Raw genomic sequence first — 20341 nt, 5'->3', positions numbered from 1 at the left:
AGGGGCTCCCACTTCCAGAGACCACTGTCACTCCCACCGACGACGGATCTGGACGAAACTTGGCACACAGACCCCCCATGATCAACATGAAATACTGGAGAAATTTGGGGAGAATTGGTTGTAGATTTTGGGACTTATTGTTCACTGACATCCAGAGAGAACTGTGAATTCAAACGACGATGAATCTGAACCAAACTTTGAATAGCGGTGGGGGAATTGACCCAAGATGATGAGAGTTAGAGTTCACTCACCCCCTTATACATATTCTAACAGGATATTCATAAACAAAGAATGGCTACTTCTAATATTTATCATCACAACATTCCTATAGAGCAGGGGTCCCCAAACTACGGCCCACGGGCCACATGCGGCCCATCAAAGCCATTTATCCGGCCCCCATGGCACAAAGGCAGAAGGGGGTTGGGCTAAATGGCCCAAGGGGTCTCTTCCAACCCTCTTTTATTATTATCATTATTATTATTATTATTATTATTATTATTATTTTATTATGACACAGCAAACAAGATAGATATGCTGGATTTCGTATCACAAAATCACAAGTCAAACACTTCCCAAGTGTCTAGGACTGTGTGATGTATTTTCGGATGATGTGCGCAGATCCCAGTCGGGTGGCCTTTTGCAATTGGCAGATCGTAATTTTGTCAATGTCTATTGTTTCCAAATGCCGGCTGAGAACTTTTGGCATGGCACCCAATGTGCCCATCACCACCGGGACCACCTGCACTGGTTTCTGCCAGAGTCTTTGCAGTTCAATCTTGAGGTCCTGATAGTGGTTGAGTTTTTCCTGTTGTTTTTCGTCAATGCGACTGTCACCTGGGATGGCAACATCAATGATCCAAACCTTGTTCTTTTCCACAACTGTGATGTCTGGTGTGTTGTGTTCCACAACTTTGTCAGTCTGGATTCAGAAGTCCCACAGTATCTTTGCATGTTCATATTATTATTATTATTATTATTATTATTATTATTATTATTATTATTATTATTAACATTGAGGCTGGGTGGCATCTGTCAGGGATGCTTTGCTTGTGCTTTTGGTACACAAAGGCAGAAGGGGGTTGGCTAAATATATTGTTGTTGTTGTTGTTGTTGTTATTGCTCGGTGGCCAACTATAGTCCAGCCCTCCAACGGTCTGAGGGATCATGAACTGGCCTCCAGTTTTAAAAGTTTGAGGACCCCTGCTATAGAGCAGTGTTTCTCAACCTGTGGGTCTCCAGGTGTTTTGACCTACAACTCTCAGAAATCCCAGTCAGTTTACCAGCTGTTAGGATTTCTGAGAGTTGAAGGCCAAAACATCTGGAGACACACAGGTTGAGAACCATTACTATAGAGTGTCCTAACTTACTGCATCTGTGTATAGTTTGGTAATTGTTCAGTTCAGATAGGAATGCGCTTCTGCATAGCGAATCATCGGTTGCCCACTCCCCTTTTTGAAAGAACTTTATAATTCCCACTGCCTTAAGAAAGCTCAGAGCATTGTTGGGGATCCATCCCACCTAGAAAATTATTTATTATTATTATTTGAAATACAACAAGATGAGTCCACAGCAGACAGTCTGCTGGCTGTTGTACTGGATCACACATCGGATACTTCCCATTATTATTATTATTATTATTATTATTATTATTATTAGAAACACAACAAGATGAGTCCACAGAAGACACTCTGCTGGCTGTTGTATTGGATCACACGTCAGACACTTCACAAGTGTTTAGGACTGTGTGATGATGATGATGATGATTATTATTATTTTGCCATATGGCAGACAGTACAGGGTGACAAAGACAAGGACAGAGCTAGAGCTGTGGCTATGCCGAACTCCGTGGTTTCGCACTGATGTGGCATTGGGGGCTGTGTGATGGTGGTGTGGAGCAATGGGTGTGTTGTTTTGTGGTGTGTGCGGGGAAAGGCATGTAACTTTGCTGTGAAATTGTACCTAAGCGAGTTGGATATGAAGCAGCTTGATGTGCTTCGGAGGGCATCATCTCAGAGCCTCTCTCTGGCCTCACATCTTGTGCCGATCCCACTCCCAAGCCTTAGCTCTTCCTCCAAAACAGGAATACAGTAGAGTCTCACTTATCCAACACTTGCTTATCCAACGTTCTGGATTATCCAACACATTTTTGTAGTCAATGTTTTCAATATATCGTGATATTTTGGTGCTAAATTCGTAAATACAGTAATTACTACATAGCATTATTTCGTATTGAACTACTTTTTCTGCCAAATTTGTTGTCTAACATGATGTTTTGGTGCTTCATTTGTAAAATCATAACCTTATTTGACGTTTAATAAGCTTTTCCTTAATGCCTCCTTATTACCCAACATATTCGCTTATCCAACGTTCTGCCGGCCCGTTTATGTTGGATAAGTGAGTCTCTACTGTATTAATAAAAATACTGAAATGTAAACATCCATTGCTACTTCTGAATAGTTGCTTCGTCCTTTTGGCTTTTTAATTTTTTAAAAACCGAACTTAGTTGTGCAGACTGAAATAAAACCTTGGCCAGCGGGCCAGCCACTGAAGATAAGTCAAGCTGGCCCTGGCTGGCTGCCCCTGGTCTTTTCAAGATTTGATTAGTTTTTCTGGTCCAGGGCCTCGCAGCTGCCCCCCAGCACCACGTTCCAGAGCCAAGAGAGGGCTTAGAATACAGGATGAATGATAAACTAATTTACTGAAGGAAGGAGCAATCTTTTTTATTATTATTATTATTATTCCAACACAGGGCCTTAAAGAAGAGAGAGAGAGAGAGAGAGAGAGAGAAGGAGGGGACCCAGCGTCCCTGTCCATTCCTGGAGTTGTAATATTTCATTACGCTCCGCTATCCCAACTAGAATTTATTAGCCAAAACAGAGAAACTCGAGTCAGACCCCCACGTATTCCATTAGGAATGACAGATGGTGTCTCCCAGTGTCTAATTATTAAGTAGGAAGCGCAAGTAAATCACACTATCAGCACGAAGCCCTGATGTGTGAAGACCGAAGCAGAGCAAAGGAATTGCAGGGAACAGCAGTAATGGAAGAATCTGGATAAAAAACGGGAGCAAGAGCGGCTCCACTTGCCTCATCCAGACCAAAATGGTGCCATATAACTTTCCCAGAGACAAGTTCCTGATATTGTGTTGTCGAAGGTTTTCATGGCCGGAATCACTGGGTTGCTGTGTTGTTCGGACTGTATGGCCATGTTCCGGAAGCATTCTCTCCTGACATTTCACCCACATCTATGGCACGCATCCTCAGAAGTTGGAAACTAGGCTAAGGAGCTTTATATATCTGTGGAAAGAACCCTTGTCTGCTTGAGGCAAATGTGAATGTTGCAATTGGACACCTTGATTAGTATTGAATGGCCTTGCAGATTCAAAGATTGGCTGTTTCCTGCCTGGCGGAATCCTTTGGCAACATTCACACCTGCCTCCAGAGGATGCTTGCCATAGATGTGGGCAAAACGTCAGGAGAGAATGCTTCTGGAACATGGCCATACAACCCGGAAAACTTACAGCAAGCCTTCGATAAGTCTCACTTATCCAACATTCTGGATTATCCAATGCATTTTTGTAGTCAATGTTTTCAATACATCGTGATATTTTGGAGCTAAATATGTAAATAAAGTAATTACTACATAGCATTACTGCGTGTTGAACTACTTTTTCTGTCAAATTTGTTGTAAAACTTGATGTTTTGGTGCTTAATTTGTAAAATCATAACCTAATTTGATGTGTAATAGGCTTTTCCTTAATCCCTCCTTATTATCCAACATATTCGCTTATCCAACGTTCTGCCGGCCCGTTTATGTTGGATAAGTGAGACTCTACTGTATTTTGAAAACACTGACTACAAAAATGCGTTGGATAATCCAGAATGTTGGATAAGCGAATGTTGGATAAGTGAGACTCTACTGTATTATTATTATTATTATTTATTAGGTTCGCTATTACCGACTATTACATATTATTATTATTAGGTTCACTATTATTAACTATTACGTATTATTATTATGAGGTTCGCTATTACCAACTATTACGTATTATTATTAGGTTCACTATTACTAACTATTACGTATTATTATTAGGTTCGCTATTATCAACTATTATGTATTATGATTAGGTTCGCTATTATCAACTATTATGTATTATTATTAGGTTCGCTATTATCAACTATTATGTATTATTATTAGGTTTGCTCTTACCAACTATTAGGTATTATGATTATTAGGTCTTGAAACGTTTGCCTGTAGTTGTGGGCATCACATTAATTCGCTGGAATGAGAAACACTTTTCTGCATTATATTTTTATTCCCTCATCCCCACCAGAATGGATTCCTTGCATATAGAAAGGTAGCATGTTGACGAGGGAACACTGATCGGCCTTTTGTTGGCAGTGACACCAAGAGCAATGCTTCACAGACTATCTCATGCAGGGGACCATCAATTATGGTTCGCAAACGTGCCAGAGAATGGCGTTGAATGTACGCCCATTGACTACAATTGTTTGGGAGTGTTCGATTCAAGGCCTTACGCCTTTGAAATATCAGCTCCTGGGCAGCAATGGTGTATAGGGAACTGCTGCCTTCATGCCAGATCTTGTATTAGTTAAATGCATATCTTCTCTTTCCATCGGTGCTTCTCCTTCTTCTCATGTTATCCTCCCAACAACCCTGACTCTTGAATACAGACTGCTAAGGGCTCCAAAACACAGATATGGGTTGCCGATGCTTCCATCTACAGATGGGCCCCGAACCCTCTTGTTAACAGCGACACATCAAACAACACAAAAGGTGCCATTTTCCTAGTAACCCATTAAGAAATCGCCCCAGCAAACCAAGCTTTAAAAGGTGCTATTAGCCATCTACTCAGCCATTCCAAAGACACATGCCTATGATAAGATTATTGTATTGCCATTAACCTATAGGATGGCTGGAGGCATCTCCTTTTTGCGCAAAAAAAGAAAGAAAAGAAAATCTAAACGCATCTAATGAGAGTCACAAGATCAACTGTCCCCACTAATCGCTCACCAGTTTAATTAAGGTAAACCAGCCTGTCAGAAAGAAAGAAAGAGCACAAGTGTGGGAAGAGCAGAGAGAGAGAAAAAAAGAAAGAGCTTCCATTATTGACTTGTAAGGGTTTGCTAGGCTTTGCAATTCTCTACAAGGCATTATCAAGAAATCAAGAAAATAAGGACTCTGGTTAGAGTGAAAACCCTGGATTCAAATGTTTACAAGAAAACCACAGAGCAGCAAAGAACCAATGGTTGGGAAGCAGACGTCAACTTCCTGATGGTAGAATCTGTAGACAATGGAACTGAATCCAGAATTGGCAGAATTAAGGCCAGGCTGTGGCGCAGGCTGGTGAGCAGCCTGCTGCAATAAATCACCATGACCATGAGGTCATGAGTTCGAGGCCAGTCCATGGCAGGGTGAGCACCCGACAATTAAAAAAATAACAATAAAAAATAGCCCCTGCTCGTTGCTGACCTAACAACCCGAAAGATAGTTGCATCTATCAAGTAGGAAATAAGGTACCACTTATAAAGTGGGGAGGCAAATTTAACTAATTTACGACGTTGGAATGAGGAAGTGCCGTCACAGTGGATGATGAAGAAGCTGCTCCCACCTGTGGCCAGAATCAAACATCCTTCGAGAGAAGGTTAAATTGCCTCTGTGTCTGTCTCTGTCTCGGTTCTATGTGTATATGGGCATTGAATGTTTGCCCTATATGTATATAATGTGATCCGCCCTGAGTCCCCTTCGGGGTGAGAAGGGCAGAATATAAATACTATAAATAAATATATTCTCCTTTGTTGGGGGTCAGGGCTGCCACTTTCAAATGTTATAACTACAGTAGAGTCTCACTTATCCAACATAAACGGGCCGGCAGAACGTTGGATAAGCGAAAATGTTGGATAACAAGGAGAGATTAAGGAGAAGCCTATTAAACACCAAATTAAGTTATGATTTTACAAATTAAGCACCAAAACATCATGTTATACAACAGTTTTGACAGAAAAAGTAGTTCAATACGCAGTAATGCTATGTAGTAATTACTGTATTTACGAATTTAGCACCAAAATATCACGATATATTGAAAACATTGACTACAAAAATGGCTTGGATAATCCAGAGGCTTGGATAAGCGAGGCTTTGATAAGTGAGACTCTACTGTACTGTAAATAAATAAATAAATAAATAAATTCTCCTTTGCTGGGGGTCAGGGCTTCCACTTTCAAATGTTATAACTATAGGGCTCCTGTTTCCAAATGCCCATTCTAACCCTCACATTTTACAATTCCGTCTTTCTTCAAACCATGCCCGGCATCCCTTGTTTTGGCTTAATACAAAGGCCATCGAAAGAGAATAAAGAAGGGATGAGCGAAAGCAACCTAGTCATTCAGAGGATGGGCTTAGGTCTAATCCAGCCTACGGAGTTTCCTCCCTCTCCTGCTCCTGGAAGCAGCTTCACTCTGACAAATAAAACAAAGAAGAAGAAGTAGAAGGATGCCCTTTATGAAGCCCATTTAATTGGGAGGCGACAGAAAACATACAGCTGCATTTCTCTCCGCCGAGCCTTATCACCGAGTAAGACTTCAGTTCCAATCTCTCTGCCAAATCCTGCGCAACGGAAGAAAATTAACCAGGTCAGCGGAACAGGTACTTGGCGGCGTCTGTCAAGAGGGTTCGGCATCTTCTCAATTACCTGGACACAATGAAGTGGTAATCTTTACAGATCATCTCTCCCAAGAAGCATATTGTGGACAAGGGCTGCGGATGGAGGGGAAGAAGAGGCCAGAGAAGGAAGGAGGGAAGGTGGCAGAGGAGAACGAAGGGAGGAAAGAGGCAGCAGAGAATGGGCCTCTCAGACGAGTCTGACGCATGAGGTGTGTGTGTATAAACTGTCTCAGTCCTCTGACCAAATCTGGAAAAGTGATGGAAGCCACCACATAGTCAGGGGCAGGAGGCCACCTTGACAAGCAGCCAGATGTTAGCATCTGGAACCCTCTTCCCCCCCGACTTCGATCAGCAGACGCAGGCTGACATCAATGGGCAAGACGCCAAGCAAATGAGATGCAGTTTAAAGATATCACCCGTCTGGAAGCACTCGAGTTGTTACAGCGAGTCAACACATCCATACAGCCAGCCCCCAAGTTACAAACAAGATAGGTTCTGTGGGTTTCTTTTTAAGTTGAATGTGTATGTAAGTCAAAACAGGTACGGTACATTTTTTAAGTATAACTCCAGTCAAAAAATATTTTTTTAAGTTTTGGAAAGCATAGGGAAGGGTTATCATCCCATGTAGGGTTTGTTTTGCTGTCTGTGCCCCTGCTCAGAAGATTTCACCCCACTTTCTGACCCTGTGATTATTGGATTTTGAAAAAAATGTCTTGTTGTTGTAAAAACAAGGATTGGAGATAAAACCTCAATTGAGCCATCTTTCCCCCATGACACTAAATCTTTCAGGAGTTAATTTCCCTTCCTTTTGAGGGGGAGATTCTTCTCACTTCCTGTTGTCCCACCCCTGTTCTTAACTATGAGTCATTTGCAAGTCGGATGTTTGTAACTTGACTAGGATGCAGAACAATGGCTTCAAACTACAGGAAAGGAGATTCCACCTGAACATCAGAAAAAACTTTCTCACTGTGAGAAGGGCTGTTCAGCAGTGGAACTCTCTCCCCTGGACTGTGGTGGAGGCTCCTTCTTTGGAGACTTTTGAGCAGAGGCTGGATGGCCATCTGTCAGGGGTGCTTCGAATGCGATTTCCTGCTTCTTGGCAGGGGGTTGGACTGGATGGCCCATGAGGTCTCTTCCAACTCTACTATTCTATGATTCTATGACTGCCTGTATATGAAAAAACCAAGCACACAACCAACTCAAAGCAGCTCCTTTGTTTAAACTCAAGTGGTTTTGTCTTCCTTCTGAGACCTCTATTAGTTTACACTTTAATTTAGATTAACCCAAGCACCCCAATTAACGGCGGAGGGGACGACTGAGAGGAGACATCTCACCCCTGAAGTACCAAATTGAGAAGAGAGAAATGAACCCTTCCCTGATTCCTAGGCTTTCAAATCTCAGCCACTTCCCTCTCTCAGGTCAACTGTTTCCCTCTTTGCTTCAGTTTTATTAACACGTGGGTGTCCAGAGACAAATTCCTATCCGATTTTAGCTAACTCTATGATTCTATGATCCTGAACAAGACGAGGAGCCACAAGGGAGAACAAGATGCCCCTGCTCTTCCTCACTGTGTTGTATGCAACTCACATCTAAAAGTGGAAATGCCACTGAGTCACCTTGTTGAACTGAATTTGGTGGTGCCCCAGTGAGGGGTTTTCCCCAGTCCATCCCGAGTATTGGCCTCAATTCTGAAAAGTTCTAGGCATTTACTTTTAAAAAAACATATTTCCCCTTGACTGCTCAGAAAACTCTCTCATATGTTGCATTACTGCGCATTCACTGGATTATTTTTATACTTTAGGATCCACTTTGGGGCGTGTAAAATTATAAAATAACATCACAAACAAACGTACTGCACTGGGTTCATCCACAGACAAATGACGATTTGTAGTAAACAGGTATTGGAAACAATAACAAACAAATGCACACAGGACTGGGGAAAGGACACAAGCAATTCCTATTTGTGTCCACATCTCAGGGACTCTTGCAAGTGGAAGTCAATTATAATTGCTGTAAAACTGCTTAAAGTTTGAACTGGAAAGTGGAGACAGCAGCAAAGCCACTTGAATGAGGGGCAACTGGGTAACAGTGGCTTTCACTATTTATTTTATGAATATTATTTTACTGTTATTGTTTTAATTATACAGTAGAGTCTCACTTATCCAACACTCGCTTATCCAACGTTCTGGATTATCCAACGCATTTTTGTAGTCAATGTTTTCAATACATCATGATATTTTGGTGCTAAATTTGTAAATACAGTAATTACTATATAGCATTACTGTGTATTGAACTACTTTTTCTGTCAAATTTGTTGTATAACATGATGTTTTGGTGCTTCATTTGTAAAATCATAACCTAATTTAATGTTTAATAGGCTTTTACTAAATCTCTTTTTATTATCCAACATATTCGCTTATCCAACATTCTGCCGGCCCGTTTACGTTGGATAAGTGAGACTCTACTGTATATACTGTCGTCGTAGTTTTATCTGTTGATTGGGACTGGTCCCCATGTGAACTGCTCCAAGTCTCCTCGGGGAGATGGAACTGGGTTATAAATAAAGTTACATTATTTATTATTTCATTTCTGACCCTCCTAACTTGAATCACTCAGCACTGAAGGATAATGGAAGCAGCCATTCAAATTACAGTAGAGTCTCACTTATCCAAGCCTTGCTTATCCAAGTTTCTGGATTATCTAATGCATTTTTGTAGTCAATGTTTTCAATATATCATGATATTTTGGTGCTAAATTCGTAAATACAGTAATTACAACATGACATTACTGCGCACTGAACTACTTTTTCTGTCAAATTTGTTGCAGAACATGATGTTTTGGTGCTTAATTTGTCAAATCATGACCTAATTTGATGTTTAATAGGCTTTTCCTTAATCCCTCCTTATTATCCAAGATATTTGCTTATCCAAGCTTCTGCCGGCCAGTTTAGCTTGGATAAGTGAGACTCTACTGTATCTGGAAAGCACTCCCCAAATGTATCATAGCCCTACCTGATGGTAAAAGTCATCATCATCAAAGATCTCTTCATCCAGGTCCTTGAGGTGTGCATTTGACGCAGTCAATGGAACAGCTTCCTGGAAGTGGTCAGAGTAAAAAAAAACTGTGTTTATAAGGCCTTGATGGGCTACAACCTTTGCTCAAAGGCCTTCGAGAATCGTTGGCCTATTAGGACAACAGACATGAAGTGTTTCATTTATTCATAACAATACTGTATTTCCTCCAAAACAGTGCTGGGTCTTATATTACTTTTTGCTCGAAAAGACACATTATAGCAGTGGGTCCTCGCAGAGCCCTTTTTAGAATCAATTTCCAAGACAGAGCCCCTTAGTCCCACCCTATGTCTTATAAGCTAATGGTTTTCAGGAGTAAAGAGGGGGTAGATAGTAAAGGAATGTAAAGAGATATCTAAACAACTGTGTAATATCCATGCAATAAAATTGTATTTTAAAAACTTTGAAATGTACCATAATATCTCAATTTATTCTCAACTTTAATGTCAATTTTTATTTATTTTATTTTCCTGGGAAGCAGCACAGGTTGGGAACCACTGCATTAGGGCCTATTTTCATGGGAGAATTTATTTTTTATGTACAACAATCTACATCAGTGGTTCCCAACCTGTGATCCGTGGACCACCAGTGGTCCGCAAGAACTAAAATATGGTCCGCGGCCTCACTTACTACTATGAATAATAATACAGCCCAAAAAAAAATTCTTTGTGTCTTTGTTTTTAGGCCTGTTCCTGGGGTTATTTGGGGTGCTGATTCAGAAAATTGCATTGGATAGACCACATCAACTCTAGATTATTAAATATGGTTTTCTGTGGGCGAGCAGATGGCAATTACTGGATGGCATATGTTCTGTATCAGAAACTAGGGCTGAATCAATACCCCAAATAACTGAACTGAATCTAAAGTTGACCAAAAACTGATTCGTAACCTTTTGGTACTAATGTTAGAGTGTGGTCACTGGTCAAAGAAAGGTTGGGAACCATTGTTTAAGACAGTCTGCTGTCCCCATACAAGTGCTAGACTCAGGCTGGTTTGCTCCACATACCTTCAAATTGTGAAATCCCTTACCTTTTGTCCCGGCAAAGTTTCCGGAAGAGTCTCGGGTGCTTGCTGTGGCTTCCCCAAAACCCTGTACGCCGACCGCTTGGTATGTGTCCGCCGGAGCAATCTTTCTTTGTCCATCAGAATATGATCAATCTGAGTCAAGACTGAACGCTCAAAGGCACTGAAACCCTGCAAGAACATTAAGCAGTGTCAGATAAGGCGGGAAAAGCTGCTGCTCACGGCTCCAACGGCTCCCCTCCCTTCTGTCTTTCTGTGTTACTGGATAAGCAGAAAGCGTTTCCAACGCGAGAGGCTTTAGTTGGGGATTTCATTCGGATTTCTGTGCAGAGAAGGTTTTATTTATATTATATTATATATAAATACTGTCCCCGAGGCAGGCGGAAAGAAGAAAGGTTCACATAATAGACTTGTTTCACGGCACGGCTGCCACAAGCGTACAGAATGACACCTTGTGAACAATTGATATTTGATGTCAAGCCTGTCTTTGCAGAGCTGCGTTTGCTAAGAAGAGGGAGAAAGAAACAAAGGCTCAAAGGGTTATGATGGCAATGGAACCTCGAAGTATGATCCGTTCAGGAGACGGCTCAGCAGTAGAGCAAGACCCCGGGTAGGCAGAGGTTCAATTCTCCAGCCTTTCCAGTTAACAAAGGATGATGGGAGAGACAGGCAACCCAAAGACAATTATCAGAATACACAATACTGGGCTGGGTGGCCAGACAACCTGATCTGGTATAAGTATTGCTACATTACTGAAGTTCATGGTCCATGGATGTGTCTCAGGATGAGCCACAGAAGACCTAAGGCCAGCCCGAGAATGAAAAAGCTACATTTATTGGCTATTCTGCAGCCAGTACAACCATTGTTCATGTCAGCTAAGAGATTCTGGGAATTATGGTCCAAAAGAGGCAAACTTCCCCATACATGTTTACAATTGCATATAGTTCTCTCTGATCAGAGGCCCCAAACTTCTACTACGATACAGGAAATGAACAGCTCTTGCCTTGCCCAGTTTGCCAGAAGCCAACTTGGTCTTATCATGCCACTTCTGTAATGTGCTGTTCCGGTAAGCCTGGAAATCAGCAAACCGCTTGGCCGCAAACTCTGGATATGCTTCCATTTCGAGCTTCCGTTTCGGCAGCCTTTGCATCACCCTCTTTTTCATCTCTCCTTCCTCCTCGTCTTCGGCGTCTTCGTCAGGACTGCTTGGGATCTCTTCATCACTAAAGGAAAAAAAGATGCCATTCTTTAATGCTCTCCCATTCAGCTGTTTGCCTTCTCTCCCTTAGCAAAACCTAGCCAGCCAATAGAGCTGGTCAACACAATCCCACAGGGTGCCAGGTAACAAATACACTGTGATCAATCGTAACCAATACAGCCAGTGGTTTACGGATTTCAGAAGTTGAAGTTAAAAAGGTATGTTATTTAAAACAGATGTGACAATGACAATTCTCAAAGGCTCTTGAGCACACAGGGGCTCTGTATTTACCTCTCTTTTTTCGCCTGCTGTCCATTTACCAGATGTCTTGTCCCCGAATACTGATGCAACAGCTCATCCTGGAGATCTACCAGACTTCTCAACAAAGCCTTTAAGGCTTTGTAATCTGCACAGCAAAAGCAAAAAAAAATGTGGTGACAGATCCATCTCTATCCATTAAATTACTTACTTACTGGCATGTTTCAGGGTGTCTGTCTGAACATGAGGCCTTCTATATTCAAAGCAAGTATTTTCTCACTGGTCTGAAGCCCCTCACATCTTAGTTGAAGGGGGAAAGCACTAGCTATCCAAACAGCAACAGGATATTGCAGGGGACACACAGACAGACAGGCTTGCAGTTTTGTATGCGGAGTTTGTATCCCGAAAAGCAGCAAGGCTGATATGCGTCTATAGTGCCTCTCTACCATGGCCTTTAGCCGATCATCTCTGTTTCCAAAAGGGCAACACTGTCTGTTGTTGCAAATGGGGCTATGCATTGAGGAGAGGAGTACAAAAGGAGCAATCGTTTCACTCTGTGCGACAAGCATTTTTGCAAGAGAGAAAGGAACAAAGCAGCGAAGAAGAGGAGGGGGAGATTGTTTTTGCCATCCAGACCATTTACGCAGTTATTCATGAATGGTGAAAAGCAAAAGACATATTAAGGTGAAGAACTGGGGTGGGTTGCGGATTCCTTCTGCAGCTAATCATCAATGGGTGCAAAAAGGGGTGAAGTAATAATAATAATAATAACTTTATTTTTATACCCCGCCCCATCTCCCCGAAGGGACTCGGGGCGGCTTACATGGGGCCTAGCCCGATAAAACAATCAAATATCAATGATACAACAATAAAACAATTATACCAATAAAACCTCAATTATCAGTAAAACAATCGATAAAATCGACATGAAGCATACAGTATTAAAACAGGAGACTAATTCATAAAACCCAGTACAGAATGTGCCGGAATGGGGAAGGTATTTCACGGTTGAAATGGACAATAAAGTGCAAAATAACATTGGCAACACCTCAAGAATGGGGCTATTATAAAATGGGCAGAAGTACACATTCATGTCTGACCCAAAGAGACCCTCACTCTGGCAAAGCATAAAAAGGAGAAAGATTGAGGGGGAGTGGCTTTAAGACTAACTGGATTTTATTTTAGCATGAGCTTCCATGGCTATAAGCCCACTTTGTCAGATACAGTATGGAGTGGGATTAAAGCTCATCATCCTTGACCAGGTTGATGGGCAGGGCGGGGAATTGCAGGGTTGCAGAGATTTGGACAGAGGCACTTGTGGTTTTGCAGAGAGGAGCACGAGATCCAGTAACCCGCGAAGAGCCCACCGAAGCATTTGATTGGCCTGATTAATAAGAGGCTTCCTGTTCCAAAGATTTATTTCTTGCTTTTCAAAAAGTTCCATAGTGGGCCACAACAAAACTCATTAAAAGCCAAACCAATTGCATTCAAAATGCAAGAGCGGGCCAACAAAAGGAATTAAATAGCAGCACAAGAAGATGAAGGAAGCATCAGGTAGAAATAGTCATAATTAAAAGCAGCTGCTGAAGCATGAAAGGCGTCCGTAGATGAAGCAGCAAACAAAGCCAGAGACTATCTCCTCGGAATCTGAAAAGCACATCAGTGTTATCTTGCATTCAGAGGACTCATCGCCTTGGAGCATGTTGGGGTTGTTGTGTGTTTTTCAGAATGTATGGCCATGTTCCAGAAGTACTCTCTCCTGACGTTTCGCCCAGAGGTTGTGAGGAAGCCTGCCATAGATGTGGGCGAAACATAAGGAGAGAATACTTCTGGAACATGGCCATACAGCCCAGAAAATGCACAACAACCCTGTGATTCTGGCCATGAAAGCCTTCGAAAACACATTGGAGCATTGTGTTGTCGAAGGCTTTCATGGCCAGGATCACAGGGTTGTTGTATGTCTTTCGGGCTGTGTGGCTATGTTCCAGAAGCATTCTCTCCTGACGTTTCGCCCACATCTATGGCACCTGCCATAGATGTGGGCGAAACGTCAGGAGAGAATGCTTCTGGAACATGGCCACACAGCCCGAAAGACATACAACAACATTGGAGCATGTTGTTTGGGATGCGGAGGAAGCATAGTCTCAGAACTGACTCAAAATTAGGGAAGAGCTCTGAGAAACGTAGAAAACCCACCTTAAATTGAGCAATGAACTTTCTTGGGAGAGCATTCTATAAACAGGATGCCACCACAGAAAAGGCCATTCCACATCTTTTAAAGCAAGGGAAACTAAAGCAGGATTTTCAGTGAAAGATGTCTTCAATCATAGAATCATAGAGTTGGAAGAGACCTCATGGCCATCCAGTCCAACCCCCTGCCAAGAAGCCGAAAAATCACATTCAAAGCACCCCTGACAGATGGCCATCCAGCCTCTGCTTAAAAGCCTCCAAAAAAGGGAGCCTCCACCACACCACAATCAGAGATACATTGCTACCAATGGGAATGGAGAAGGACCATCCCTTCCTCGCATGTAGATAAGAACTCCAGTGGACCATAAAAAACTCAGATCCACAAGTTTGCCCCTCCACCAAATAGTAGTCAAAGTTACATACTTATTTGGCTCCTTCTATTGTAAACCACCATGGGCAGTTGCATGCGCTGGGCGGCATTTCAGAAATCTCCAATGAATAGCCAATACTACAATCATGTAAAATCTCCACAAAATAAGCCTTCAAACAAATGATGGTATTCCAAGTAAACCACAATTATCTTTTATTCGAAGTATACAGTTCACACTTCACACTTTCAAACTTGTGCTCTCCACAACTAACTGCTTTGCCTCCATATCATTAGAAGGAGAGGGGTAATTTGGTAGTTTGCAGAATCAGAGCCCAAAACCACTTCTTTACAATCCTCCTTTACTGGAGGGGTTTGGGGGGAACTGACCTTCCTTTCTGGGAGTTGTAGTTCACCCACAACCAGAGAAACTGTGACCTTCACCGATGATGGATCTGGACCAAACTTGGCACTCTAAACCCCATGACTAAATCAACCTACTGGAAGGGTTTGAGGGGGCTGACTCACCATAGTGGGAGATGTAGTTTACCTTACAGAGACCATACTGAACCCCACCCCATCCAGAGCAAACTTGCTCAACATAACAAATGTGAACTGTTGGGAGTTTCTCGGGGTTCACTTGGCATTATGTCAGTTGTACTTCACCGACAATGTTATGCATTTTGTACAATGAAAAAAAAATTTTTTTTCAAATAACCCGGGCAATGCTGAATACTCAAGTTAGTATATAATAAAAAAAGAGAATCTTTTATCTAATGAAAAAGTCAGTAGAGCTTTGAAAGCTTGTGTGATGTATTTGATGCATTTCAGTTGGCCGATAAAATTATTGTTCTTTTGTGCATTCTGCTAACATGGCTACTTCGAATATGTTTTGATGCAGGAAGTGTTACCCGTAAATACATTTTGAGGGATACACGAAAGTTTCCCTTAGAATGACACAGGCATTGAACAAAGCTAAATATGCAGAAGCTTAAGGAGGGGGGGGAAAAAAACCACATTTCCAGTTTTCTTTTGGAGTCTTCACATCTCTACTAAAAACTCGGAAGTACCACCAGTATAGATTGACTAACCAAAATCAATTGGTGACATTCGGTGGTATATAAATATTGCAAACAACTAAGTAATAATGTAAAGCTATCCTTGCATGTTTGTTTTCCTCTTCTTCCCAACAAGTTATTAAGGCAAACCTCGGAATCACTCACTTGGCATTCTCCAACGGAGACATTTGGGATTAAGAGGGACGATTTCTCTACCTTCTCAAAGACAGCTCTGGGACTGGAGTTAAATGGTAGGTCAAATGCAACGCTCAATAGTTTGGCCCAAGAACAATACTTCTCATTCAGACCCACAAGCCAACCCCCCACATCCCCCCCCCCATCTTCCTGTCTCTTGGCCCCCTCCCGCGGGTACCAGTCATCCCCAGCAATTAATCCCCCAAGAAACACGTTTGATTAAATCTTTTCAAGCAAATCCTTTGCTTTGCTTTTGTTAGTTCACTTCTTGTCAACATCTATTAAAATATGCCTTTAATTCTCCCACAATCTTAAAAAACACCGATTCCACTGTCTTCAACTTTAATCAACTGTATGGCCGGCATTTTTCATTTCATAATAATGCGCTGCTTGGAATTCAAGAGGCAGGCTCAACATCAATCATTCCGCGAGAATTTTTCCACTGCAATAAATATGCAAATGAGCAAAAGGCAGTCAGTCGTATTTCAGGCCCGACTTGCTAGTGTTTTAAAAAAAGACACAAATTTATTAATTGCCGTTGGCCAGCGGAATCCTATTACTTTGGGCATTGATTACAAAGCTGTGTGAGTGATTATCGGGCAACTCGCGGGCTATCCAGGCATGAGGAAAAATTATTAAAGCAAGGGAGAGATTATCAACTCGGAATAACAATAAGCTTTAACATTTTAAGGCCTCTAACTTCAGCAACAAAGAATTAGGCCTCTGCTCCAGCATGTTGCCAACCCCTGAAGGTGGGCGGTGGCTCTTCTATAGGTTGTTCTAGAACCGGTCCCATCACTCCAGCACCCATCATCCCCTAGCAAGGCCCTAGGGCTGGAGTCTGAATGGAAAAATACAAACCACTGTTCTTTTCCTTGCTGCTCTCAAATGCTAACAGTCTTAATAATAATAATAATAATAATAATAATAATAATAATAATAATAATAATAATAATAACAACAACAACTTTATTTTTCTACCCCGCCTCTCTCTTCCCAAAGGGGACTCAGGGCGGCTTACATGGGGCCAAGCCCGAATAAAAACAGTAGCAGTATAAAACACAGCAATAGACAAAAACATGCACAATTAAAAAATTTAAACATTAGCCAATAAAAAACAAGAACTAATAAAAACATGGATTAAAACGGAGAGATTGTAAAAGTAGACTGGGTAAGGTGCACCATATAAATATTGTAAGCTATTTATAGCTTAGAGACCGAGAAAAATGAAGATAAAGCCGTTTTTGTCAGGGATATTCCATTGTCTCCAGGGAGAAGATCAGAGAAAAATAAATAAGAAGGAAGTTTTGTCCTACTTCTACATTGAAGACATTGAAGACATTTCACAACATGACTGGGGGAGAAGAGATGCACAATGGAGTTAGAAGACAAGGCCATTATTATTGTTGTTGTTGTTTATTTACACTCTGCTTTTTCTCTCCACAAAGGAGACTCGAAAGTGGATAAAAAAAATATTACCCAGTGATGTGGGCTTTCCAGAAAAAGCAAAAGAGAGGATTTTCCAGTTCTATAAATACAATAGTCTTACTTATCCAACACTAGCTTATCCAACGTTCTGGATTATCCAAGCCATTTTTGTAGTCAATGTTTTCAATACATTGTGATATTTTGGTGCTAAATTCGTAAATACAGTAATTACTACATAGCATTACTGCATATTGAACTACTTTTTCTGTCAAATTTGTTGTTAAACATGATGTTTTGATGCTTCATTTGTAAAATCATAACCTAATTTGATGTTTAATAGGCTTTTCCTTAATCCCTCCTTATTATCCAACATATTCGCTTATCCAACATTCTGCCGGTCCGTTTACGTTGGATAAGTGAGACTCTCCTGTAGTGTTCATGCCAAAACATTATATGCCAGTACATTCAAAGGGTTCAGTTCAAACTTCTTAATTAAAATCATTGCTTGGGTACCCGGCGCTGTCCAGGCTATTTGAAAAAGTCAGTTTTTTATTGTACAAAATGCATAAGGTTGTGGATTAACTATAACTGACATCATGCCAGGTTAACCTCGTGAAATTTCATCAATATTTAAAGTTTATGTTGCTCTAGATGCATCATCAGTGTGCTTTCTGGTTGTAGGGTAAACTACAGCTCCCACTATGGTGAGTCAGTCCCGTCAAACTCCTCCTATGGTTGAGTTAGTCATCAGGGTTCTGTGTGCCAAGTGTGGACCAGGTCCATCATCGGTGGAGGTCACAGTTTCTCTTGTTTGGGGGTGAACTACAACTCCCAGAAAGGAAGGTCCGTTGCCCCCAAACTCCTCCAGTAATCAAATTTCAGCATATCAGGTATGTGTTTGGTCCAGATCCATCGGTGTTTGGGTTCACAGTGCTCTCTGGATGTAGGTAAACTACAAACTAAATTTTGCCCAAAGACCTCCAGTATTTTCTGCTGGTTATGGAGGGATCTGTGTGTCAACTTTGGTCCAATTCCATCTTCGATTGAGTTCAGAGTGCTCAATGATTCCAGGTGAACTATACAGCCCAGTACCTACAACTCCAATATTGGCATATTGGATATGCATGCCAAATTTGGTCCAGATCCATCATTATTTGGCTTCATAGTATGCTCTGGATGTAGGTGAACTACAATTCCTCTAAATCCCTTCAAAGACCTCCAATATGTTTTTTTTGGATCTGATTGCTGTGTGCCATAGAAAAAAATAGGGAAGTTAAGAGAGAGGCAGTGAGCAGGGTCATGCAAATTCTACATCAATGGAGAGAGTAAGGAACACTAGGATGTGTGTGGTGGGGGAAAAACAGAAAACATAGAAGGAAATGGTCCCTGTATGAAATCCTTACAGTATGGGCAGTATGGTGTTTGTGGAGGACATTGGCAGGGCTCTTGGACATGTTCATGGCGCTCTCTATAACCTGCAATGTCATTGGAAGGAGTGCCTTTGGTAGCTCCTCAGCACTGGGAGTTACAGCTGTTTGTGGGAATGGAAGTTCATATACATGCCACATACATGCATACAGATTTTCACTTTTATTATTTGTATGGATGTGTAAAAATTTAGAGAGTATATACTTCTGTTTAACCTACATCTATATACCCTGTTTCCCTGAAAATAAGACAGTGTCTTATATTAATTTTTGCTCCCAAAGATGCGCTAGGTCTTATTTTCAGGGGGTGTCTTATTTTTCCACAAAGAAGAATTCACATTTATGGTTGATTTTTTTAAAAAATGAACATTTATTATCTACTGTACAGTAGTTGTCATCACAAACCTGCATAACCAAACTGTGATTCCTTTCAAGAATGTCTATATTATATTTTATTGCTATACTGTTTTTAAATTACTGTTTTAAATTTCTGTTCGTATGTTATTGTTGGGCTTGTCCCTATGTAAGCTGCCCTGAGTCCCTTCTGGGACATGGAGGTGGGATACAAGAATAAAGTTATTATTATATTCATATTATTATTATTTCTTGTTACTACCTTTATTTCCATGTACAACAATATATGGTATGTACATTTACCGATCCTGCATGCTTCCAAACAAAAACTATACTAGGTCTTAGTTTTGGGGGAGGCCTTATATTTAACAATTCAGCAAAACCTCTACTACGTCTTATTTTCTGGGGATGTCTTATTTTCAGGGAAACAGGGTATATAAAAGGGTAATGGAATCACGGCACCGGACAAAACAACTAAACTAAACGTCCCACAACCTTGAAAATTGACAGCACAGCCTCTCATCCACGCCTCTACGTTCATACAACAAAAAGAAAAGAAAAATTAAGCCCTAGCCACAGCAACGCGTGGCCGGGCACAGCTAGTTGACTATACAATTCTTGCTAGAAGACTATTCAAGGTAAAAAGAGAGCTATACCTCACACATTTTATTCTGACAAGGTTCTATTGAAAAATCAGGATAAGGTTGCGGAGGAGGAAGAATTAAAAGGAAGAAAAACTTGTCAATGTGTCTTCCGGTTCTAATGCATCGCTTGCTTTTTGCTCCTGCCCCAAACTGGCTACACCTCTTCAGAGCAATAGATTCTCATGCCCACTCTATTGCAAGAGCAAATTATGTATATATTGTTTAAATAACTATGATTCCCAGCTGTTTCCCCAGCAGCATGAAACATAGGCTTCCAACTCTGGCAGTGATTCAAGCAGGACCCACTGAAGATTAGCTAGAAATAAAACTAAAAAGCTTGAAAGTGGAAATGAAAGAAGGCGGGAGAGTCAGCAATTAAAACAGTGTAAGGTCTTGCAAGCTATCTGTTCATTCTAAAAAGAACAAAAATTAACCAAAATCCTC

General features: G+C 41.2%; 1 protein-coding gene across 2 annotated transcripts in view; it reads right to left on the bottom strand.

The window, feature by feature from the left end:
• aatf (apoptosis antagonizing transcription factor) overlaps positions 1-20341 on the bottom strand; it is a 77071-nt gene that overhangs the window by 39366 nt on the left and 17364 nt on the right. Inside the window, exons 5-9 of one of the 2 annotated variants that reach the window (XM_062959364.1) lie at positions 12268-12382; positions 11782-12001; positions 10785-10949; positions 9696-9779; positions 6507-6712 (exon numbers count right to left, since the gene is read on the bottom strand). In XM_062959364.1, coding sequence (XP_062815434.1) covers positions 6521-6712; positions 9696-9779; positions 10785-10949; positions 11782-12001; positions 12268-12382 — 776 coding nt within the window. In that variant the 3' untranslated portion in view covers positions 6507-6520. Of the gene's footprint in view, positions 1-6506; positions 6713-9695; positions 9780-10784; positions 10950-11781; positions 12002-12267; positions 12383-20341 lie in introns of those variants that run through there. The other variant, XM_008120120.3, reaches the window with a different exon arrangement.

Source organism: Anolis carolinensis, unplaced genomic scaffold, assembly GCF_035594765.1.
Source record: "Anolis carolinensis isolate JA03-04 unplaced genomic scaffold, rAnoCar3.1.pri scaffold_7, whole genome shotgun sequence".
In the NCBI taxonomy this organism is placed as follows: Eukaryota; Metazoa; Chordata; class Lepidosauria; order Squamata; family Dactyloidae; genus Anolis; species Anolis carolinensis.
This window is presented reverse-complemented; position numbering and strand designations above follow the sequence as displayed.